The following is a 24,906-nucleotide window of genomic DNA, read 5'->3' as shown; positions in this document are numbered from 1 at the left end:
CAAATTAGAGACGGGACCTTACTGCTCTATATCGCTCTGACTCTTTCTCTCTACTCCTCTGATCCTTAACGTCATAATTGTGAGCAGACACACAGTGTGAACAGGTAACGTACACAAACAGAAGCACCAACCGTGTCATTGTTCTGCCCTTTAACTTGCTAGATTTGTGCTATGTTGTTAATTTTACACTGTCTGATCTTAAACTAAGTGCAATGTTTAAATTATCTTCGAAATAAGCAAATGAGGCATAGAGAGGAAGGAATTGTTTTTCTCCCATCACTTATAAAATCACAAGTTCACTGTTGGTGCTTTAATGTATAATCTGGTGGCCATATTGGAGGCCCACTTCTCTGGGGAGTGTCTTTGCAATGTTACACAAGAATGTTTTTTCTGCCATTGAATCACTATAATACTGTGTTTTCATAGAGTTTGGCAAATTCTTCTGATTCCCCTGATGTGCACATCAGCTATCATAACATAGCTCTGACTTCTTACATCACCTTTTTACTCCTTTGTTCAACTAAACCCATAGCTAATATGCTGCAACCTCATCCACTAATAAAAACCTACACAGGGAAAACATACACAAGCACAGCTAATTGATCTTTCTGTGACACGACACATGCTGCTAATAATTCTGCAGGTTTTTGGCCGTCTATTATCCTAGCATGGCCGCTACCGTCACTTGGTTTCTTACTCAGCTGTCTATATTGTGGTGACATTGTACAGTACATCGTCTAGGATGCAGATCAGTGTTCCTCTGATGATTCCTCACACCTGCAGTTGGATCAGCACCGCCTGTTGTTTGGCTGCAGACAGATGTGAGGGTGTCGTGGTTAAAAAAAAAAAAAATGCAAGGTACGGATGTTTTATCAGGACTTACCGGGTGAGGGTGGCTGGATCTTGACCTGCTTCCTGCTGTCCCCTCCAGCCATGCTGCTGCTGCTGCTGCTGCTGTCTGCAGGCGGCTCCTCTCCTCGCTCCATCTTACACTCGTAGGCAAACAGATACTGGATGTACTGCTTCTTGAGTGCGCTGGCCGAGCTGCTGGATGTTCCCACGTTCAGGGTGCCGGACAGCTCGCGCCACTTTTTATTCTTGTTTACCTGAGAGGTTGAGGGTCCAGGGAATGACAAGATATTTATAAGTCAAATAAGGACCACTGACCACAATACAATTCTGAACAATTCTCCGTAGTAAGACGTAACACTCCCTGACTTTTTTTTCGGTTAAGCTTTGCAGTTTTCCTCATCAACTTCTGTAAGTTTGACTGGCATGTTGCTGCTGTGCAGCGGCAGTTACACATCATACAAATGTGGAAAATTGCTGATTTACTCTATCAGTCTGTCCCCAACACCTTCTGCCATTGGTGTACCTGCTGCCCTATCACATCCCCTCCACTCACACACTGCTCCTTCTGTTCATGTACCATAAATACTGCCAATTGCATCCGTGGTGCGTTAATTTGGGAGGAGGTGCACAACTGACTGACACAGTGATGCAGCCATCGTGCACACTCACAAGCTTAGTTAAAATCTATTTTATCCAAGATTAATTTCATACATCTCTTTCTCTCTTTCATTCAGAGAACATTAAAAGCTCATGCACATGGATGCATTAAGCCTCTGAGTTAAAGCGTGTGACTGTAACTGTGGTTTTTATACATTACCATGGCGAGGCCTCCTATCTCCCGAACTGTGATGTAGAGCTTCCAGAGGTCCAGTGGCTTCTTGCCCACAATAGGGAGCTGGGCGACAGGTGTGCCCCTCTCCTCCATAAAGGTGAGGTATCGCTCCACCCAGACCCGCCTCTCTGGTTCCACACCAAACTCATACAGCCGTGTGATTCGCTCCCCACTGATGGAGGAGGAGTTAGGGTTGGCTTTCTGGTGAATGAAGAGCGGAAAAAAGAGGAGAAAATGTGTCTTATTAAAACTATTTATAATCTTTTTTTGTGTATTAATAAATGTTATGCTTTGAACTATATGAATGTAAGCACAATGATTGAACTGTCTATGTCAACCCTTGATATGACATCACCCGGTACTTGTCATGTTTGGAAATGACAAACGCTAACTGGGGAATTTATTCATATTATAAACCAAAATTTCTACTATGTACAATCTATTCTATATTTATTTTTCTCGCTGTTTTTTCTTACAACAATCCATCCCACAGGGATCATTTAAGTTTTATCCATTATTTTTGATTTCTGAAGTATGTCCTTGGTTGAATGACCAAACAAAAGTAGACATTTTTATGGTGCTTTTTGTTCATTCTGCAGTCTGTGTCTAATCCAAGTTTATTTACAGAACCATAATCTCCTTCAAGTTCAAACAGGTGGACAAAGTTTAATCCTATGTCTGGCTGCTTTCCAGGTTTAGAGAGACTTCTTTGGTCTAAGAACCAGCTTAATAAATAACAAGATAATTCTGAAGTGGTAAATTAATAAATCAACCCAAGAGCTCTATTACGACAATAGAAAAGTTACTTGATTTGTTCTAGTCTATGATTTGCTGTTCTTCATGTTCTAATTCAGTAAACGCCCACATCCATAAGGAACCACAGTGTTTCGAGGTCTCTTACAGGACTGGAGGGGGTCTTGAGGGGCCAGGGGGGACTGCTGATGCTGTCACTGTCGTCTCCGTGGTAGGAGGACAGGCTGGCAGGGCTGGGTGAGAGGGGGGAGGGCACGGGCAGGGCACCTCCTGGCGTGGCCGGCTGGGACACGCACTGCTGGGAGCCACTGCTGTTATTGTTGCTGAAACTGTCCTGTAGCTGCTGACGAGAGAGAGAGAGAGAGACAGGGGGAAGAGGGCACTTTAACTTCTCTAGAAACATGCAACCCTTACAGGGTCCTTTCATACACCTTAGTTTTGAATGGCCGTGGGTTCTATTCAAAACCTGTACCCACACAACATGAGTGAGGTCACAGCTAAAGTTAGAAATGTCGCACAACCCCAAATTTGTCAATATGTGTTATAATGCAAATATATAGATACAGAGGTATATAAAATAAATGGTAAATGGACTTGAGCTTGTATATCACTGTTCTAGTCTTCTAACTACTCAAAGCGCTTTTACACGGCATGTCACACCTACCCATTCACACACTGATGGCAAGTAGCCATCCAAAGTGACTAACCCCATTCTTACACATTCATACACAGCTGACGAAGTGTCTTGGGGTAAAGTGTCTTGCCAAAGGACACATCGGACTTGAGGCTGCAGGTGCTGGGGATCGAACCCCCGCCCTTTGGGTTGAGAGAGGACCGACTCTACCAGCTGAGCCACACCATACATACACAAATACATCATGGACTGTGTTTAATACAATTAGGAGGTACAGCTGCTCCACTTGAGTATTTCAATACAAAATCACACTTTATTGGGGCATTTACTACAAAACTCTAATTTAAGGTTAAGGTTTAATTTAAGTTCTTTTTCTTCTGCTTAGTGCAAAGTAATACATCATGAATTATTTGTTGATCATACTATGTAACTGTTACTAAAACCTGTACAACAATGACAAACTGAAGCTGCCAAATAAATGTAGAGGAAAAAAAGGACACTTTTTCTGTTTGTAGTGTTGTAGAGTTATAATCACAGTAGGTACAGGTTCATAGAAAATGTACTTAAGAGTAGTAATTAAGTGAATGTGTGTGTGTGTGTGTGTGTGTGTGTGTGTGTGTGTGTGTGTGATACTTTGTATATTTTATTGCTATTGTGTTCTTACACGCAAATGTAGTTGCATGCCGATTACTATACAATATATAATTTTATTCTATGTACTTGTGTGTGTGCAAATCTTCCTACAATATCCATTTTGTGTGTGTGTGTCTCTGTGTCTACTGCATGTGTGTATGTGTGAGACTAGGAAAGAAGGAACAACAGCTTGACAAGTGCTTCTGGTCTGTGTACAAAATGCTCATGTCAGCAAAACCTTATCTTTCTCCCTCTCTCTCTTTTCCCGTCTTTCTCCCCTTTCCCCTCTCTCTCTCTCCTTCGGCAGACAGATCATCTCTTTTGGGAGCAATGGGGGTCTTTCTGGCTGCTCTGACTGCCTTAAATAATTCAAAACGCCCTACCACTGTAATCAGCAAAAGAAAAGACAGGGATTTGGAGGGAAAAGATGTGTAGTGGATGTGAAGAAGGCATGTGTGCGTGTTTGTGCACTTTTGTGTTTAGTGTGTGTCTGTGCGTGTGTGTGTTTCGAAGCGAGGTTGTTAAGCAAAACAAGGAACAAGGGGAGGGGGTAGAAAAGAGCAAAGAGCAGACTTCTGTTATTGCTGAGCTGAGCCAAGCCGAGCTGCAATTGTAGGGCAAAATGAGAAGTCAGCATTGTGTATTGGGATGTTTGTGTGTGTGTGCGTGCCATGGGTGTGGGTGTGTTGGTGTGTGTTTGTGTGGAGGCACTAAGGACGCAGTGTCTGAGGGAAGGATGGAGTATATGGATGTGTGTCTGGGAAGGCCACTGTGAGGTTTCCTGTCTGTATGTTTAATATAATAAATATGATTGTGTATGCAGTGTGTATGTGTGTTTGTGTGTGTGAATGCATAATATTTCTGTGTTGCAACAGAATGTGTGTACATTTATGTGTGCCGCAGATGCCGAGCCCTCCCTTTAACCATGAGTCTCTCTTTTGTTGCAGCTTGGGCTGCCAAAACATCAGCAAGAAGAGAGTGCTGGGGGCGAAAAACAATGCGAGGAAAACATTAGGAATGGTAAATGTTAAACAAATCATTAAATACGGCGAGAAAACAACCGAGAAGCGGCCCACTGTGCTGAGGCAGCATATGCTGATCAGATTTGGTTTGCTTCATTAGGGGCAAGCAAGATCACAAAACAAAACAAAAACACACAAATGCAAGGAAAAGAAGGGGAAAGGAAATTGAAGCGGGAGATGTGAAAAAGGAAAAAGGTCAGGGAGGTACCTTTGGTTTGTGAGGCTCGTTGATGTTGGCAGAGCCGCTGTCATCTTTTAGGTCTGTTTTTGGTTTTCCATCTGGGCTCATCATCATGTCTCCTGACACGCCCATGGCTCCTTCACCAATAATAAAAACACATTTACTAAAACATATTCGTACTGAACTTCTCACAGATGAAAATGACTGTGATAAATTATTTTCTGAGCGATAAATCTGTACTTTGGTCATAAAGATAAGAAAAGTGTCAGTTGAACCTCATGTTGAACTCAACATTTATTCATGTTCATCTTAACAGGTGTCCTTTCAATGCAGTGCAATGAAGAGGTATACTTGGTATCTTTTTGTATTAGGTACCATTCAACATATTTTAACTCCATCAAATGAACGGTCCCTTCTTTATGTGTGCTGAAAGCCGCTGCATAATGGTTTTAAACATTTTCTTCTCTCTTTCTGTTTTCTCAAGGCCCCTCTTAAGCCTGTCCAGCCGTTCAACTCAAAGGGAAGATTGTGAAAGAATCATATAAAAAGACTTCTGCTTAAGAAAGACATAGCAAAGAGAATGAGATAAGACTCCACTAAAAGCGAGGCAGCGTGCTCTTTCAACCTTGACGACTGCACGTCGTCAGTGTAGGAGAAATCATCCATGTTCTCACACATTCAAAGAGAAGACAGAAAGGGAAGGTTAGCATTCAAGAGATGCTGGCTGACAAGACGACTTGTTTCAGTTTTCAAAGTTGTTGTGTACCTTCATGAGGTTTCAGAGTGAAGACGAGTTAAGATCCTTAAAGACTACTTTTTTATAGCACCAGCTGCATATTTCTTATTAACAGAGAGCAGGGGTCCTTGGATGCAAGGCTCTCCTCTTTATTTTTCCTGTATGCTGCAGCACGGTGAGAAAACTAATGGCTTTTTACCGTTCCCAGGGGCAAACCAGATGAGTTTTCAGGAACCTTGGCACTCTAATTCTTTGAAGTTTTTCCAAATGTCACGCATTCTGATATTTGGTTTTTGAATAAAAAGTGTCTTTCATTTTTTTGGAGCCACAGTACCCTCTGAGATGCGTTTAGTAACAATGCAGCAGGGTGAAGGGCTGAAAGAAAAAAGGATGCACCGCATTAATCTTTGCTCACTGGAGGGCCAGCTCTACAGGAAGAAAGTGAAGCACAGAGAAAGTAGCACATGTTCAGAGAACTCGCTTGATTTCTCTGCCTTTTATCTTCTGCCCCTTCTGCTGCTCTCACGCTCTCTATGCCTCTGAATGAGAACAATCCAGAGTCCGTTCTGCCATACATTCAACATAAACACATAGGTTAATGTGTTTCACATTTACAGCAAGGGCTGCGATTTCTTATTCAACAGGTTCTTGTCTGTGTTATCAACAGGTTTTCTGTACATTGCACTTAATAAGTCAGTGAAGGTGGGGTCATGACTTCATTTGAAACCTTGTGTTTGTAAGTGAAAGGCTGAAGGAGGCTGACAGATTGTGTGAATGGGTTCAGTTATGAAGGGAAATTGAGATCATTTACACAATATCTCCCTTTCCAGTTTTGCACATTTTAAAGTTCTGATGGTTTGCCTGAAGACCCCTGTATTGCTTATGTCTGCTCTGCCCTGTATGACTCTTTAAAAGTTGATCATGCCCTAAGAGAACTACGACCAGAAGAAGACCTTCTGTTAATTAGCATTTAGCTAGTTTACCTGAAGGTGGCATAGTGTAGGCTGGACCTTGTGTGTTTCCCATTGCTGAACTGTTGTTTCCTGTTGGCTGGCTGTAGGGGACGGTGGCGGTCATGGTGCTCGGTGGGCTGATGCCAGGACCTTGATAGCTGCCCTGCCTGCCAAAGAAAAAGCAGAAAGACATGAGTGGAATTTGTGGAGTGGAAACCAGTTGAGATTTGTGATGTAATGGCAGGCTGTGGAGAGATAAGTGGGTCACAGTGAAAGCTGCACGGGAACACAAGCTACAAAATGGTACAAAGATGCTATTTGGCAGTATGTCTCTGTCAAAGTCCTTTATTATTATTGTAAAAATCAACAGCGTGTATATCTGAGTAAGTGGCAATAAAAAGCACAGTAGACATGTCCCTGATCAAACAAACAGCTCTTCCAAAAGGCTGAAGATGAGCACACAGCATCAGAAAAGAAAAAATCTTCCATCCCCATTTTCTGCAATTCTCTGCTACAAATCCCCATCTGCCCTCCCTTTTCTTCCTCTTTTCCTCCATCTCCCTCTCCCATAAGTCAAAATTTAACTAATTAAGGTGTGCTTTTGGAGAGGATCATGTTATTTGTTGCCATGGTGACAGCAGAAATCAATCCCGCTCAATCCCTCTGCCTCTCTCTCTCTCTCTCTCTCGGGCAGCTCATCACATGGCGTTGCAAGTGACATCAGAGAGGCTTATCTGCAACCTGCTGAATGCTACCCATCCATGAGTGTGTGTTCATTTGTGTGTGTGTGTGTGTGTGTGTGTGTGTGTGTGTGTGTGTGTGATTGAAGGCAACGTCTATCATTGCATGCCAGGCGGGCAGGCCAAAGCCAGTGACACGGGGGCTGAAAGGGAACACCATGTTTGGAACAATTTGCTCTGTCTCCTGCTGACTCAAGATTATCTCCTGGACAACCATATAAAGAAAATTGAGAGAAAAAGAGGAGACAGATGGAGAGAAAAAAAAACGTGGACTAAAGAGAGAGAGAGAGAGATAGGGAGAGAGGCCTAAACGACAGAAAGAAAAGGGGGAAAGGTGGAAGACTGAGAATACTGACTAAAACAAAATTAGACGTGAAGACGGGCTGAATAGGTGGAAAGGGGAAGAAAACTGAGGTAAAAATAAAACATTTGAAGAACGAAGGGCGGAAAGAGAGCAGGAGGGAAAGAAATGTCAGCAAAGGAAAACATCAATACACCACAAGGAGGAGCATTTGATCCAAAATGCAACACAGTTCTATGTGGACGAAAAGAAAAATGCTAACAGGATTTATGTCAGTCAATTCCTTCTAACTGGCATCTCTCTCTGTCAAACACACACAGAGACACATAGTGTAATACCTCATGTTGGAACCGATACACATAGCCTAAGAGGAGGGATTGGCTTGGTAAACCTCCCCGTAATCTCATCTCACAGATGTAATTAGTCATAGAGCATGGCTGATGATACATATGTAATCCCTCTATGGGGGCCGAGGTGCACTGGGGAGATCCATGGCAAAGAAACAAGCTCACACCAAATCCACACTTGTCTGGCCCCATTTTCCTATAATGGGGGGGAAATATAGACTCCTTCTTTGCTGCCTACGAGCTCCCTAAAAAGCCTTGTGTGAGTCAAGACACAGAAATAAATGTTGCTTTTGATCGTGGCACCTTCTCGCTCAAGTTAAAATTTAGTCTGCATGCAAAAACTCTCGCACTTCAGCAAGAAATGATAGAGGTGCCAAATGTCTATGAACCTAATTTATCTATACTGCACGGACGCCCCTCACCCACCTTAAGCAATATAAGCAGAAGCTCTCATGTGTATACTGAAGTATCCAAATCAACAACAACAACAACAGCGGTTGGAGGTTTTCGGCTGTGGCGCTCTCCCATTATGACTAATTCATGTCATAAAAAAGCCCATTAGAAAGCACTTGATGGAGGCATTGCACAGCGTTTAATCACACTTAATATATGCATGTGCTGCTATCAGGGAAAAAAAAAAAACGGCACAGCGCATTCATCTTGCTCTCGGGCACCTTTGTGCAGGGTAAAAGAACATCCTGTTGCGGCAGAGAGAGAGAGAGAATGAGTGAAGTAAGATAGAAAGCAGGGAAGAGAGAGAGATGGAGAGATGGGAATAAAGGGAGAGGAAGAAAAGTAGAAAGGAGGTGGGGAGGAGGGGGACGGGGGGATGTTAAGGCAAGAAGAAGCCTGAGTAGTGTGTGTATGGGTCCCTGGTGGACCGGTGGGGGGCGTATTCTCAGCTCAGGGCCCCAGAGCTGGAGGTAAGCGCTGTTCCATGAGACTGAGCCGAGGGAACACACACACGCACGCACGCGCACGCACGCACACACACACACACACACACACACACACACACACACACACACACACACACACACACACACACACACACACAGTAAGAAACAGAGAAACATCTATCTGAACACCATCAGGCCAGAGCGCTCTCAGTTTGTTGTCTAGGATCGGCCTGAGGAAAAAAGAAAAAGAAACAGTGCAGACAAACTCTACCTTTTTCTGATTAAAAAAAGAAGAAGAAAATGTAGTTTTTGTTTTTTACATTGGTTGGTTACAGCTGTCGTGTTTACATCTTCAGATCAGCCTGTCCAGACACCATTAAGGTGGGTAAAGTCATCATTATACACGATTTAAATAAAGATCTTTGAGTTATTTTTTTTACCTGAGTCACTTCAAAATAAAAAATAATATATATATATATATTTTTTTTATTCATTATAAAACCGCTGTCCTTTACACACACAGCACTCACAGTCCCCTCTCTCTTTTTTTATATTCAGTCCACATGTGTGAAGGGCATCAGAGAAGGCCACATTCACACCATGGGCGGTGTGTGTGTGTGTGTGTGTGTGTGTGTGTGTGTGTGTGTGTGTGTGTGTATGTCACAGTGTGTTTGAGCGTGTCCTTGTGTTGATGCACGGGGTGGGCGCTGTTGCCAAGGGGATGCCATGGTTACGAGGTGCCAGCCAACCAGCTGACGGTGTCTCTCTAGAAGTGGCAGCGCCTTTGTCCTTCATCCATGGTGACAGGCGGAGCTGATGCCTCCCAGCGCCGCTAACTGGACGAGACAGCAGAAGCGCTGGGACTGCAGGAGTGTGTGACGGCTGAGCGTGGCTCCCTATCGATCCTTCTGCTCGACGTGTGTGTGTGTGAGTAAAAGAGCGTGCAGGAGAAAGTGAGAGAAAAAGCGCCAGAGAGAGGCTACTGGATGGAAGGATGGAGTGGATCGGCTGGAGGCCATGAATTATATATGGACCCAATCTGTTCTCAGGGCAGCTCGGGCTCATAGCTCCTCCAAACTCCTGACTCCAGTCACCACATGCACACACACACAAACACACACCGACAAACACATACAGAGGAGAGGCCGGAATAAACCACTCACAAAAAATAAAAGGACAGCTTTTAACATATTAAATCCAGAGAAAAGCTTCTCTTCTCTTCTCCTCTCCCTCCCCTCCTTCTTCCCAAACATCAAACAGTTTAGGATGGATGGAGGAGAAGCCATTTATTTTGCCCATCTAATGAAAGCAGAGCGCTCTGCAGCACTGCCAAGTCTGCAAGCGACAAAGCGCCACAGGCAGCATCCCCCGTTCTTGACATTCAAGCACTGCTCTTATTTATTTAGCAAATTTACTTACTAAGGAGGTCAGAAATGAATTATTTGGCGAGGATTTGCCTGGGAGCACTCTCCTCTCTTCTTCCCTCTTCCAACATTTTCCCCCTTCAATTTCCCTTTGATTTACTGCTCTTTTTTTTTTCCTGAGCTTTGCTCTTCTCCCGCTAAATGCTTATTTTTTCGACAGAGCCCGTTCCTATAGCTCCAGGAACTTTTAGTAGAGTGTCGCCGGCAGCGCTGGAAAGTCATTTGAAAAGCCAATTCTGTCCTCAGAAGCTGCTGCCAAGAAAAGCTTATACCTTTTAATACTTTCTGTTCTTTTCTCTCCCCCCCCCCCCCCCCCCCCCCCCCCGAAAAAACAAAAACAACATAAATTCACAGACCCTAAAAAATTTGTACCGCACCTTTCTTTCAGACAGAATGGTACCTCCTCTGTGCTGACAGGCTTGACACAGTCCGTGTTTTTTGAACACAACATGTCAACATTTTTACACTGTAATTCATCATACTGACAACTGCCAGCACAGTACGCACAAAAAGTTAACTTTCAGGAAACTGATGCTTTTTTTTTTTTTTTTTACAAAAATAATACCATATCACGAATGACAACCAGCTATTTCTCAAATCAGGTAGCAGTGCAAGAGCAAGTGACATTTCTTTTTTACCAAAATGGTATGATTTATCAAGATTATTACTTGCAAAACCTGTGTGATTTTGTCATTAAAATAAAAGCCATTTTTAATTGAGCCTTGACATATTGGACAATAAGTAGTATTTTTTGTTCACACTCTTTTTCCTTAACTAACAATCCAACAAAACAGTCGTTGGAGGCCGCCCTTTTTTTAATTCCAGCAGGCCAGTGGAGAAAAAACAGAGGAGGCAAAATTACTCAGGCCACACTTTACAAAGATTTAATCACGACCCTCGCCTGCAGCCAGGGGACACCAGAAGAGAACCTCCTCTGCTCTTTTGGCATTGGTGTCACTCGGCATAATGAAGCTGGAGTGTGTTTGGAGTGTGTGAGGATGTGTGTGAGTTGGGGGTTGATTCGGGGATTGGAGGTGGAAATGTAGAGGTATTATTAGTGAGGATGTAGTGAAGGGATGTGTAAAAAATGAGGAAAAGAAGAAGAGACCAGACATTGACATCACTGCTAACTAGCCCCTGATTCGTAAGGTCGTGCGCGGGAGGCTGTGACAGTTCGCTCTGGGCTCGGAGAATCAAAGAGTGAAACAAGACATGTTCTACCACTAACAACTTGTTTCTCAGACAGAAGGGAACTAGCTCTGAATGTTTCACGATATTGCACTGAGATCTGGAGTGCAAACAGGGTACTGGAGCCTTTAACTGCAGGTTTTCGGAGGCCAATTTTCTCCTGATCTCCTTCAGATGTTCTAAAGTGGGATCTGAGGAAGAAAAACATAACAAGGCTGTGCTGGAGACAGCGGAGAACAAAAAGCAAATTGGGAGGAAGAAAGTCAGAGGGAGATGAAACAGTCTGGGTAGGATAACAGAGCTGCACAGAGACGGAGAGGGCGATACAGTTGGGAGAGTTGGTGAAAAGAGTGGAACAGGTGGGAGGAGAGAGAACAGACGCAGACGGGGATGAAAGAGGTGGAATGAGTGATAGCAGACGAGACCAACTCTGAGGTTGAGACGAGCAGCGCAGAGACTGGAGTATTCTGCAAAAATGTCCATCATAACAAATAAGACTTCTTTTATTAGTCAACAGCAATTTCTGCCAGAAGACATATTCACATCTGAGCTATGAGCATGTTTGTAAAATGAAAAAAGAAAAAAAATAACATTTGAGAAAAGAGAAGCAGAAATGTGACAAATGATTCAGTTTTAAGTAAACTGATCTGTTTCATAAAACAAATAGTCACCTAGTCGAGCTAGTTTAAAAAAAATGTTTTTGTTCTTAACATTCAGCATCTATTTGTTTTTTTCCTCCAGTGCGGAGGAATAGATGCTTTGTTTTGAATAACACAGTAGCAAGTTCCAAATAGGCTTGCCCAGTAACTGCCACTGTAGCTGGAAAGAGAAAGATAAATTAGATTTCCAGCAGAATATCAAAAGAAAAGCCTTCATGTACTGTCCTTTTTGCTTCAGATGTGCTCTACAATGCAGTAAAAAACAACAACTAATGCCAAAGATGGAGATAAAACACCAGGAAAAGACAAGAAACCCGGGGATGCTTTCAAAAGAAGACAGTTAATCAAAGTTAAGATAGAAAATAGTTGGAAACCCACACTTTTTAGACGGATATGTAAACAAAAAGAGAACGAGAGAGACGTCTCCTCCAGCAGCAGCACAGCGAGCGACACCTCCCTGCTGTCTTAGTCAAATGATGAGAATGACAGGCAGTCTGATTGGTTGCAGCAGTGGGGATCATGTCATGCCACTTCTTATTGGCAGCACAGCCATCTCTTAATGGCTCGGCCAGTATTTACAATGCTGTGTGTGTCTGTGTTGTGTTTGTGTGTGTGTACATGTGTGCTTGAACAGTACAGGGCCCCCTGATGCAGGTAATTAATCAGTGGACTGTCAGCCCAACAATTACAAACAATGTGAAAATAAGTGTTTAAATGTGTGTCCATTCATCATACTGTATGTGCTCACTTGTTTTCATTAGGGGGGGGGTTCATAATCTTTATTTACACAAGTGTTTGAATTTCTGTTTGAAACACGTTTGTAGTCACACTGGTATTGTCCAATCACACATCCGCTGCTTCTGAGGTATGCAGGACAGTCTGAATGGAGCCAAAGCAGGTGGAATGCATCATAGATGATCTGACAACAATTTATTCATCAATTTATTTATATTCAGATATCTGCATGCAGTGAAGCTAAAAATCTGTTTTAAATTACAAATTTCACTTCAGTGACAAATCTGCCGGCACTGCATGGCTAAAGCCAATCAGTGTTAAGGTGTCCTGACTTCCTGGAATGCATCCTAAAATGATCGACCAGAACTCCATTCAACAAACACGCTTAATAAACGTTTGTTTCTTCTCCTCTTGGGCATACAGCTGACAAAGTTTTGAGTTTTGTGTTTTGATTTTATATGGTTTATCGTATATATCTGTGAATTTAAGGACCTCATATTTAAAGTAAATCAGAAGAAAATCAAGTTATTTTGTTGGATCTTACCAGCCAGAATGAAGCCACTGTGTGACTTACTATTTACAGTTCAACTGAGTCTCATCAGGAATAAGATGAACAAGTGCTGCTCCAGGTTTGTCATGAGCCAGTCATATCTGGGTGGGGGTGGGGGCGGGGACTTTGCTTCCCTTTTGATCTGGCCACCTTGTGTCTTCTTAAGTAGATCATTGGATATATGTAAACAATGCAGCAAACTGAAAAGGAAGTTGTGGCTGAAAGTTATTTATTGCTAACCGCTGGCGACACTAGAACAACCACTTGCTTTCCGAGGCATAGATCAATTTAATGGGTTTCAAGATTTAGGTTACTAAAAGATGCTGATAATGATAAAATAATATAAAATTCATTATTCATCCAAAGTGACAAGTTGCTGATAATGATGACCACACTGATGATGGTTATGAAGGTGATCGTTGGCAATACAATGGTAACAATGATGACTCATTTAGTTTTGATCATCAAATAAATAAAACAAAACATTGACATATGAACAGTTTTATATGCTCTTGTTATGAGGGTGAAGGACCTACCTATAGTGCTGTGAATGGGAGGGTGGCAGAATGAGTGGATGGTGAGGTCTGGGTGGAGGTAAGGATGTGGGACAGGAAGAGGTAGAGTAGGGTGCAGGCCAGTGGGTGGAGTTGGGTTGGGTTTGTTGCATCTGGGCCGGAGACCTCGCATATGGAGGCCGCCTGGAGATCGGTGTCAACAGACTCCCGACAAAAAGAGAAACTTCATCTGAAACATCATCACTGGCAGTCTGACTCAGTCATTACAAGAACTGGGAATGAACATTTACAAATAGGATTCTGCCACTTCATGCTGGCGAGACTGCTCCCATGATGCATTGTTAGGCAAAAAACCCACACCGATTGGATGACGTGCAGAAATCCAGCCTTCCTCTCAGAAGACGGCCATGTTTTCACAAGTTCCCCTAGCAGGGTTCAGTAAAAGTTTACTGCCCACACAATCCCGCAACAGGCCTGGTCTCCAACATAGCAAACACTCCCATATTCAAAGCCCCAACCCTGATGGAAAAATAATTTCCCTTAACTCGTGGCGTTATAGCATCAAAGAGTTTTGTATTTGTGTTAAGGTGCTTGGTGTCACCTCTGTCTCTGGTGTTTTCACAGTAAAACCTGTGGTTTGCTTTCTCTTCTTTTATGTTTTGACAGCGCAGTATTCAGCCCATACAGTCTCCTCAAAAGCCAATATCTCTCTTTGTGCAACAAATGGCACTTGGTGTATAGTGCCAGCTATCAAAATGTCAGGCACTTTATGAGATCTGGGAAAATAGGGAGAGTTCGGCAAATGGCTCATGGAAGCGTGGAACCCTTGAGAATGAACTCTTGCCTTCCAATCTGAAAAGACTCCTGCAAAACAGACCGACTCTGACTCACAGAGACTCTGGGGTGCTTTTCAGAAAACCTCCCCACTGACGCCCCGCCGAGAGTGTTACAAGATACAGCAGCTTGCTCGCCCCTCATTTTAACGAAGGCCTACCACTATTTCTGGGTGTGGTAAAATAGTCTCTCATCTCCTCACTACACTAAAGTTACCCCACATCTGAGCTATTTTAATTTATTACACATATTCATTTTTATCCTTATCATTATCATTATTGAAATCATTTTGGGTGAGTTAAGGCTTTTTTTTATATGTTTAGCTGGACTGCTGATAGGCTACTATAACGATGAGCTCAATCTATGAACCTGTCTATGTCTGCTTTAATGTCATTGACTTTTCATTTTCTGTTGCTATCTCATTGTTTTTGCCTTAAATCTTATATTGTGAAACACAGAAAGTCCATTAACCAGCTACTGACATTTAGTCTAATTCCCCTGTGATAGAGGAAACTAAACAACTGTTTTATTTGAACTTAATCAATTCAGACTTTTTTTTATGATGAACTGTTTCCTTGACAGCGGATACAATGATTTGTGAGTCTAAGACCCGGTACCAAGTTGCTTACAAACCGGAGGTTGCTTAACTTGCCTCACTGGCTCATCATGGCACTTTCTCCCCTAATCTAAGATCCACCTTCTTTACTGTTTTCTAATTTAGTGTGCACCTCTGCCCTCCTTTATATTCTGCATTTAGCTGCTGATAAGTTGCTAGCTGGTGTTTGCAGACTGACCTGGCGGTGGTTAACTGTATGGATAGAGGTTGGTATAGTGACGATGTTTGGGAATCAAGTATTAGACAGTGATGTCACCATCATGCAGAAGTAAATAGTCAACTACAAATAGCCTCAGTAAATTGGCTCATCCTAAACAGTTTAATTTTGAACCGTATAGAACAGTTCTGCTGGGCTTCAACTCTGTTTTGGGGAAAATGTAGTTTGTTTGACGGCTAAGCTACTATAAAGCCAGCTATAAATCAGCTACTAAAAAATGTAGTTACTACTACTAACGGTATTATTTGTAGTGCTGTTATTGACCAACACTGAAAAAACTTTACATTTCTTTTGTCAAGATCACATTTGGCATTGGAGCGCCTAAAACAAATGTATTTACTGATATGAACCAAAGCCAAGTATTAAAACTTTTCCAATAGAAATGACCACTTCTGCTCTTACCTGTTGTGATTTGAATTTGTAGATCCTGGCATGGCAGCCGCTGCTGCTGCCTCCTGGGTCTTGCGGTTAGAGCTTCCCATAGAAGGGGGGCCCATCCCAGGCCCTGCTGGTTGGGGCATTCCAGGGGAGCTGGGAGCCATGGGGGGGTACACCCTGTTCTGGCTTCCTGGACCATGGCTACGCCCTGCAGGTACGGGTTGGCCAGGCCCCTGGCCGTGCATGGGGCTGCTAGCATTCATCCCTAGACTGTTGTTCATGCCTGGGCCGGGGCCGCTATAGCTGGTGCTGGCTGTCCCGCCATAGTTAGAGGGCCGAGGGTAGTTTCCTGGAAGAAGACGGAAGAAGCACATGAGAACTACAGTGACAGAAACTGTAAAATATTACACAGACAGTGGTATTTAAAAGATAAGATATTTGTTTTTGTCTTCATTCAAGACATTTGATTTTGATAAAGTGCTTCTGAGAATGACACACAATGGCCCCTTTGAAATACTGTAGTTGCAGATGAGAGCTAAGAATCTCTTCATTTGAGACAAAGAGAGTGTTTATCAGCCCGTATACCTACGATAGAAACACAAACAAATATCATTCATCAAGAAAAAAGTCCTTTAACAGATGAGAAATGTGGAGTAAAAAACTGAATTCTCACTCACATAAACCTATATAACTGCCAGTGGATGCAGGAATTACTACATGGGGTTTAGGTGCTGGCATTTTTCACAGCTGCAGGTTTTTGGGTGGCCCTAGGAACACTTGCCAAGATTAGGTCCAGCTTTGTGAAACACTTAAGAGGAGCTCAAATCTGGAGGAAATGCTTTGTTGCTGCCCTGGAGTGCCACACGTACATAATGCCAGAAGCCTTCTAAAGGCACATTTAAACCCTCCATTTTGGCTCTTCAAGCTCAGCTCGTCTCCAACACCAGCTGCATCAGAAGCTGAAAGACAATCACCATGCTGCCAAAGACAACATGTACATATATCAAGGCGTACTAAATCACAACTACTGTACATGTAAATGCAGTAAACTCCCTTACTAAAGAGTATATAACATTGTATTCACTCTGCAGGGACTGAGCCTTTTCCTCTGTGAAACTCCCTCCCTGGGACAAATCCCCTGCAAAATAGAAATGGAAAATGTGGCATCCTCAATTGTGAAGGGGGCTATTTATTTTGATTTGATTAAGGGTGCTTTAGTTGGGCCTCACTGCTTAATCCTTTGAGAATATGTCTGGAAAAGGGGATCAAGTCCCTCTTAAACCTGAAGGCTTTTCCGCACGCTCAAACGAGGGAAACTTGAATGACAAGATTCAACACGGGGGGAGAAAATGTCTCCGAAAATGGAAATGGCTTCTCAGTGTCCTCGAGCTGCTTCAGTGAAGACACTTTTCACATGACATAAGCCTGGGACTGCAACAGAGGGAGAGAGCAGGAGGAAGCAGCAGAGGGAGGGGGCAGACAGAGAGGAGGACACACAGACAGTAAGTTAGTGGAGAAAAAAAAAAATCCCCCCCCCCCCCCCCCACCTAACCCGCGAGATAGGATTTATATTGAATCAAAATAGAAGTGTTTCCCATAAAAGTTAGCAGCTCCGCCTGAATTTGTCCAGAAATTGTGATGAAATCTACTGTGGGAGATGGGAAAAGAAGAAGCAGATTATTTCTTGGGAGGCTTTGGTGAGTCGGTGAGCTGAGTACAGCTGACACCTGTCAAGGGTTTTGGGGCTATAATAGGGAAGCGTTCAGGAAGAAATGATGTCTGCTAACGAACACAGGAGGATACGTATGGTGCCCGGCACCTGTGTGTGTATGTCCATCTGCTTCTCTGTGTGAATGCATATATAATACTTTTGAGACCTTGCAGCCAGTGAAAGACACATTTCCATGTTTCTTCCACTCATAAGTGACTGCCTACAATGCTGTGGAAAAACCCTGGGAACAGTTCCCCGCAGCTTCCCCTCCTTTCGGGCGGATGGTTTTGCTGCAGATGAACAAGGCCGCGGTAAGCGACCTCTCTCAGCCCTCAGTGAGCAGCTGTGGAGCCCCATGTCATGGCCGCCTGCCATACATTCTGAAATGCCTGGGCGGACACTTTGTGGTTTTTGGCCCCTGTGACAGACTGAGGCTCCAGCACACCTCCAGGGAGCCTGTGTTTTTATATCACACAGTCCCTTTTAGACAATCTGCTTTTTTTTTTTTTTTTTTTTTCAGTTTGTGGGATCGGCCAAAAGTTCCAAAAGTGGGAGAGAGTTTCTGGAAGTTTCCACGAGACTACATTCAACTTCATGAGCTTAATCTAACTCAAGAGGTTGGTTTTTAAAAAAAAAAAAAAGTGTCATTAAGTGGACACCATGCATGGAGAAAACTTATTAGTGTTGATGTACTACCATTCACAGTGTTCTGGTTGTGGGCTATGTTTGACTCGGCTGACAAAGGAAAGACAGAGTAGCTGAGGGACTGGGTTAATGCTAAGCTTTCCTATGAGAGTCTTGCTCCGTTCTGACAAGAATGATTCACTTCCTGAAGGACTGGTGCTGCGCCAGAGTGCTTCTTCAAGGACAGATAGCGTACTAACCCACTTTTTTAAATGACTGAGAGCTCTACCCTGAAACTCTAGGTGTTTTCATAAGAGTCATTCACTCTTTCTAAAGCTCTGGAAGTGCCACTTAGATTAAATTAGACGCGGAAGATGGATTGAGATGGGGCAAAAGACATTAATTAGAATATCTGTTACTAACTTGGCATTACAACCACTTAAAGACATATTGATGGCGTTTATCATATAATTGCTTGCAAAAGTTGTATTGTCTGGTGAGAGAAAACCGTCCATGATGTCTTGTATTTATGTAACATAGTTTAAATTGTATTAGTGACTGTGAATTTGCATTGTGTTCGTTCAGACCTCGGAGAAAAATAGACCTTGACCCAATCAGGAGTCATGAGGGGGGCACTTCTTTATGCAACAAGACTGCAATATATCATAAACAAAATAAAGAAGTCTCTCATTACTATCATTTTACTGGAAACCTTTGCTACAAAAGTTGCAAGCTTCAGAGGCTTCTATATGAGATAATGTAAGTTGTGAGCAGCTGTTGGCGGCTCTGGCTTTAACAAAATGGCCCTTCTCATTGCACAAAGGGGCCTGGACTGCAAGGTTAGCTTCTGGTATGCACATTAGCAGTGTTTCATCTACTCTGCATGCTGCTCATACTGCTCTGGAAAGCAATCAAGGGAGGGACAAGAGGAAAAGAGGACAAGGAGGATGTCATTTCTTATTTGTCCCTCCTCACGTCCTTGTGGCTGAGCCTTGGTTTCCTGCCTGCTTCTTGGGCACTTTAGGCCTTTGGGGAGTCGTGGTTGTATTTATAGCGCAATGGAGGGGAGGAGAAGGAGAGCTCATGGTGCTTCGTTCACAATTTCATGGAAATTCCCGGCACAGTCATGCATTCGGCGGACGCTATATCCTGCGCCTGAGTTTAATCCCTGCATTCCCGCGGGGAGAGCTGGAGTGTGACCGAGCAGATTAACGTCTACTGCTTCCTCAGCAGACTGGACAGTCCAATGCTAACATCCGAGGCAGTCATACTCCTGGCTACGGTGGAGTTTGGTATGATGGTGCACCAATGCGGTTCTGTAAACTCAATCAATAAGGAGTGGAACACAGATTACATGGCTGTATGCTTGAGCTGCCAAGGGCAGGAGCATGGCAGGCTGCTCATGTCCACATGTGACTGAACACAAATAAAAGAAATGAACGCGTATTCTTCTCGTATCGTATACAGTATAAAACATCTGCAACAATTGTCCTTCTAGTTCAACTATATGTATCATGCAGTAGAATAAACTATTAGAGCTTTACTCAAAACCTACTTTTCTATTCCAGGTTTGTTATTGACACTTAAGAAGTCTTAAAAAGTTTAAAGTTTTCAATATTTTCAACACAGCTCATTCCCTTGCTTTCTACTGGTTAAGGCTACAGTAGGCAACATTTTGTCATTAAAATTCTAGTTAAAACAACAATATTGGTCCTTAAGTGTCACTTATAATATGAAATAAAAAATGTCCCTTTTAATAAATATGTGTCTGATTTGTGTCTGTGACTCCCGACTTCCTCAGTTTTCATTCACCCAATCAGAGAGCCATTGAGATTGATGATCAACTGAAGCTGATTCATCCATCATCCATCATCTGAATATTTTCTTGCTGCCATTACGTCTTATTAAGGTCAGTTAGACCAAAACGTTGTATGATCAAATAAACGTGTCAGACAGCGTGCGGGGAGCCTTTGTCAGTGTCTTTCAGTTTTAACCTCCTCCGACGCACCTTTCTTTTTTTTCCAACCTTCATATATTTTTGAACTAAATGATCTGGTCTGGATCAAAAATCCAATCAGGGTTAGCTTGCGCTTAACTAGCCAATCACAGAAAGCCTGTACAAACTTGCATAATCGGGATTCTGCATGTGTTCGCTCTCTCTTCACCTCAGTGGTGCTGAAAGCAAAACAGCTGGGCAGCACACACCTGTTGCAATCAAAACATTTTTTTTTTCGTATGTAAATTGATCAGCTGTTATTGTTGCTGTCCTCCGAATCCAACCTAGCTTACTGGAACTGGCAGTTTGCAGTGACAACGGTTAGCATGCATGTTTGGTAAGTCAATTGGTGGGAGGGTTTTTTTTAACCAGTGGGATGTTTCTGTTGCTCACTGCTACTTTAAGACGTAGCTTTAAACTGCAGTATAAATGTATGACTTGTTGGGTTGGATAGCTTTTTTTTTTTGCAGCGTCCTCTTTTGCCAGGGGCTCCCACATCCTCTCCCAGCCACCTCAGCACCTTCAACAGCAGGGAGTCTGAGCCAGGGCCTAGGTTTGCCTTGGGGCTTCAGAGCTCCACACACTGTCAATTTCCTTCGAAAAAGTCCACTCCCTCCCCCAGGCGCTGGCTTTTTTGGCTGAATTACACCGTGGCTCCAGTAAGGCACCAAGGCCTAAAAGTGCTGTCTGAAGCATAGTCATTACTAGTGGAGTGCTTAACCCCTCGAGGGGGGCAGTAGGGGTTAGGGGGTGGAGGGAGGGTGGGCAGAGCTGAGGCGGACTGCAAATCTCTATCCTGTAATGGTCTGATATCCTCCTCCCGGTCTGTCTGTGTGTCCACTTTTCTCAACATGCTGGCTCTATACCACGTCCTCATGCATGTCTTGAAAACAGATGCTGGAGTCATTTGAGTCCTGGAGAGCCTCATATCAACACAGTTTGAGATCAGTTTAACTTGAGTAAAAAGGGCTTTAAAAGGACAGCCATAAACATTTAGCAGCTTGAATATCTTTCTGAAATACTCAGCAGTCCACTCACTGTAAGAGCTCTCGTTTTGACAAAGGGAAAAGGAGGGATAGCTTTGGCAGAGATTTCACTGTACATCAATCTGGAATAAAAGCCTTGGCTACAGTCTAGGCAGCAGACTTTTCTAATCAGAGATCTCTGGAAATAACTGCTAAATATTTTAGTATTGTTTGTGGAATGGACCACATCCTCTTGCTGTCATGTATCACCATGACTGTATGTTGGAAGGAGTTTTTGCAGCCCATTACACAAGCTGTGTGCAGTTTTTTCCCCCCTGATTAAAGAGCAGTGCAGCCGCCTTTTAAGGTACACAACCCCAGACAGTTTTTCTTTTCTTTGTAGAGATACAAACTATTAGTGATATTGTGTCTGGACAGCATGATCACTGGAAACTTTGTACAACACAACCAGAACAAAATCGCAAATACAACTTGAAGGTCGCAGTACTTTAGTTCTCCCAGCAGTGGCAGACAGGCCAAGAAAAACAGCAACGCAGAGCTCAGAAACTTGGAAGTGTGTCTCGGTGTTAGCTAAGGGCTGGCTCATTTTTAATTGTGCAAGGGAGAAGGATGGGAAGCAGCTGGAGCTGTCTTTTTGAACAATGACCTGCAGCTGGCTTCTCCGTCCAACCAACAGTGGCCCCTCATGGCCCCTTGAGAACAGGGGCCGAGGCTATATCCTGGAGTCTATATAAGTGGAATCCAGTTCTGAGGGTTTTATGACAGATAATTATATTTCTATGTTTTAAACATTTCTGCATTAAGACAACGTGTCCTTGCAGGTTGTAAATATTAGAAAACATCTCCCAGTCGCCAGTCATTTTTCTATTTTTTTCTATTTGGTTAAGGTTCAGAGGCTCTTTGCTTAAACAGTGCAAAGCAATCTGCAGAAAACCAGCCCCGGGCTGACTTTACAATGAAACCCCATACACAGAAACACTGACCTGGCTTAAGAAAGACTTAAATAACCTGAATGGAGTTCACTCATATTTTAAAACATAAAACAATAATAATAATAAAAAGGCTTTTTATGCCCCTATTATAGAGATAGGACAGTGGATAGTGTTGGAAATCAGGGAGAGAGGAAGTAGGGGATGAAATGCAGGAGAGGAGCCACAGGTCGGAACAGACTTGAGGCATGCTAACCACTACACTACCAGCACCCCTAAAAACTTATTTTTTAAGCAAATAAATAAAACAACAGCCCAAAATAGCCACCCATTTTTTACATGTTATTAATATCTTTAAGCATCTCTTAAAAACTCAAGGGCCATTGAGTGGGTACAGCTTGTCCACTGTACAGAGTCTGTGTCATTGTCACATTAGAGCCAGGTTTGATTCCTTCTATCGGCCCTTTGGTTCACGTCATCCTCACTCTGTTTCTCCTGTTACTGTTTATCTTTACCGTCCCAACAAATAAAGCAGTTCTGAATAAAAGAATCTTAAAAAAAGAAAAAATCTAAAAGACAAAAAAACATTAAACAAAAAAAACAACAACTAATCATTAATTCAAAGAAGAGTTTGAGCAGGATTGTTGTGGTGAACAGCACTGCTTTTGTTGGGTGTATCTAGCGGTCTGGTAAATGTAGAACCAGCAGAAGAGAGAGAATCCATATTTATGTGTATGTTCTGGAAAGTACTATTCAAAGATACAAATGTAGCCGCTCAAGAAGGCCCACTTTGGAGATGCTTGCTCGCTGCTGTCTGAAAATATCCTCGAGCGCTGAAGCAGGACAGATGCAGGTCAGTTGCAAGTGTATTAAATTTGAATGAGAGAATACATAAATATATATAAAGTGAATATGTGTGACGAGCAGAAAGCGGGCCGGAGCTGTTCTCTGTTTCTGATGGAAACATCTCTCCTGTCACCCATGTGAGATTTCACGCTCATCTGCCTCCAGAGTTTCTCGGAGGCTAGTCCGCCTTGCTGTCGCTTCCTGCTTACTTTATTCCTCTTCTTCTGTCTGCTTACTGGGCTGTCAGCCAAGCCAAAGTCACATTAAGAGATAGGAGTGGGCGGAGAAGGGAGACCAAATACCACATGCATTAGGGCTATTAATCAACATTAACAAATGCGAGGGAGAGACCGCAATTTTGGGAAAACACACGCACGGATGGGCGCATTTATCAAGGTGACACATTAAAACACACATTTACCAAAAAATACCATAATGTTTCATCTGGTGTCTCGCCAAAGGCAGAAAACGAAGTACAACAGCAGATGTCAGCATTTGTTGGATGGCCAGGAGTGGTGCGTTGGAGAAAACAAGCGAGTGGAGAATTCTTAATTATCTTGAGCGATCCAAAGTCCTCCCCCCGGATTTTTTTGAGCTTCACAGTTGTTGATTTTTTAAAATAATACATATTTTATGTGTTCATGCCATGCATTTCTGTACAGCATTTTTCAACCTCAATTTAGACATTAGCCCCTTTAGTGTGAAAAGTACATCTGAACAGTCATCATACTTTATGTACATGTTGAATAAAATAAATGCTTCAGTAGAAGAAGAGACATGAAAGTGGAAATCCAAAGTAAGATGCCAGAACAACATCAGAAGCCTTTTTTTTATATTAAGAGAACTGTGAGGATGCTCTGGATACAATCATCCACAGCAAAACATAACTGTGTTTATAGAGGTATCAAGGTAATGACAGGATTGGACATCATCATTCAGTAGATAACTGTACAACGTGTCAGTCTGCCTAGTGAGTCTGGAGCTCCCTCATAATCTCATCATGAGCAGGACCAAGAGGTCTGTCCTAAGTTCAAGTGTCTCATGGACAGTCAAAAACTCAGGAAGTCTGGTTTTTAATGTCTGCAGTGGGACTCACTACACAATACACGGGAATTATATCTATCTGTGTGTGTGTGTGTGTGTACAGAAGTTACAGACAGAAACAGATCATGGATATGTCTTTCAAAATTAGTCTTTTCATATTTCTCATTAGCAAACTCTCTTTGAAACCAATGGCACGGATGTCAAGGCCCAGTGTGACTGTGAAATCGGGGGCCAACAGTCATCAAAAAAGACAAATGTGGCCCTCCCATCTGAGGCCAAACTCTTCTATAACCCCTCTGAATGAATGATGCATGCAGTATTCATCACTCCGATAAGACAAGTAAGAAAGCAGAGGCTGTTCAACAAACCTGGTGTCAGGTAAAAGTTGACACAGTGAGTCAATACAAGAATTGATAATTCATCAGAGAAGTTTGAAAGGAATAATAGCTTTTAGAAAAATCTAATTTTCCCACTTGGTATTGAAAAGTCTTTCTCGGATAATGTCTGAATGTTACATCCTCTTTTAAAAGAGAAAAAAAAAGGTGACATGCGTTGGTTTATGTGGATTTAATTAGCCTGATTCCAAGGACTAAACGTTTCATGAGCTCACAAAGATATTCACATACAAAGGCGTTTACTGTCAAACAGTAAACCTGAAGTTTTATATCATCTGGTTTTTTTGTGTCCGGATAATTATCCAGATAAAACAGACTCCAGTACACACTAAATGGAGCATTATCAGAACATTGAAAGGACAACATGATGAAGTGT

The 24,906-nt window shown here is 42.7% G+C and overlaps 1 protein-coding gene across 5 annotated transcripts in view; it reads right to left on the bottom strand.

The window, feature by feature from the left end:
- LOC132993457 (AT-rich interactive domain-containing protein 1B-like) overlaps nucleotides 1–24,906 on the bottom strand; it is a 173,160-nt gene that overhangs the window by 11,942 nt on the left and 136,312 nt on the right. For 2 of the 5 annotated variants that reach the window (XM_061063320.1, XM_061063318.1), the window contains exons 8-14: nucleotides 16,024–16,348; nucleotides 13,976–14,158; nucleotides 6,627–6,763; nucleotides 4,935–5,044; nucleotides 2,586–2,780; nucleotides 1,670–1,885; nucleotides 884–1,106 (exon numbers count right to left, since the gene is read on the bottom strand). In XM_061063320.1, the coding sequence (XP_060919303.1) occupies nucleotides 884–1,106; nucleotides 1,670–1,885; nucleotides 2,586–2,780; nucleotides 4,935–5,044; nucleotides 6,627–6,763; nucleotides 13,976–14,158; nucleotides 16,024–16,348 (1,389 nt within the window). The remainder of the gene's footprint in view (nucleotides 1–883; nucleotides 1,107–1,669; nucleotides 1,886–2,585; nucleotides 2,781–4,934; nucleotides 5,045–6,626; nucleotides 6,764–13,975; nucleotides 14,159–16,023; nucleotides 16,349–24,906) is intronic. The other 3 variants (XM_061063319.1, XM_061063321.1, XM_061063322.1) reach the window with 3 other exon arrangements.

The sequence above is a fragment of the Labrus mixtus genome, chromosome 18 (genome assembly GCF_963584025.1).
Source record: "Labrus mixtus chromosome 18, fLabMix1.1, whole genome shotgun sequence".
Lineage (NCBI taxonomy): Eukaryota > Metazoa > Chordata > Actinopteri > Labriformes > Labridae > Labrus > Labrus mixtus.
Note: the sequence above shows the minus strand (reverse complement) of the source record. Positions and strands in the feature narration are given on the sequence as shown.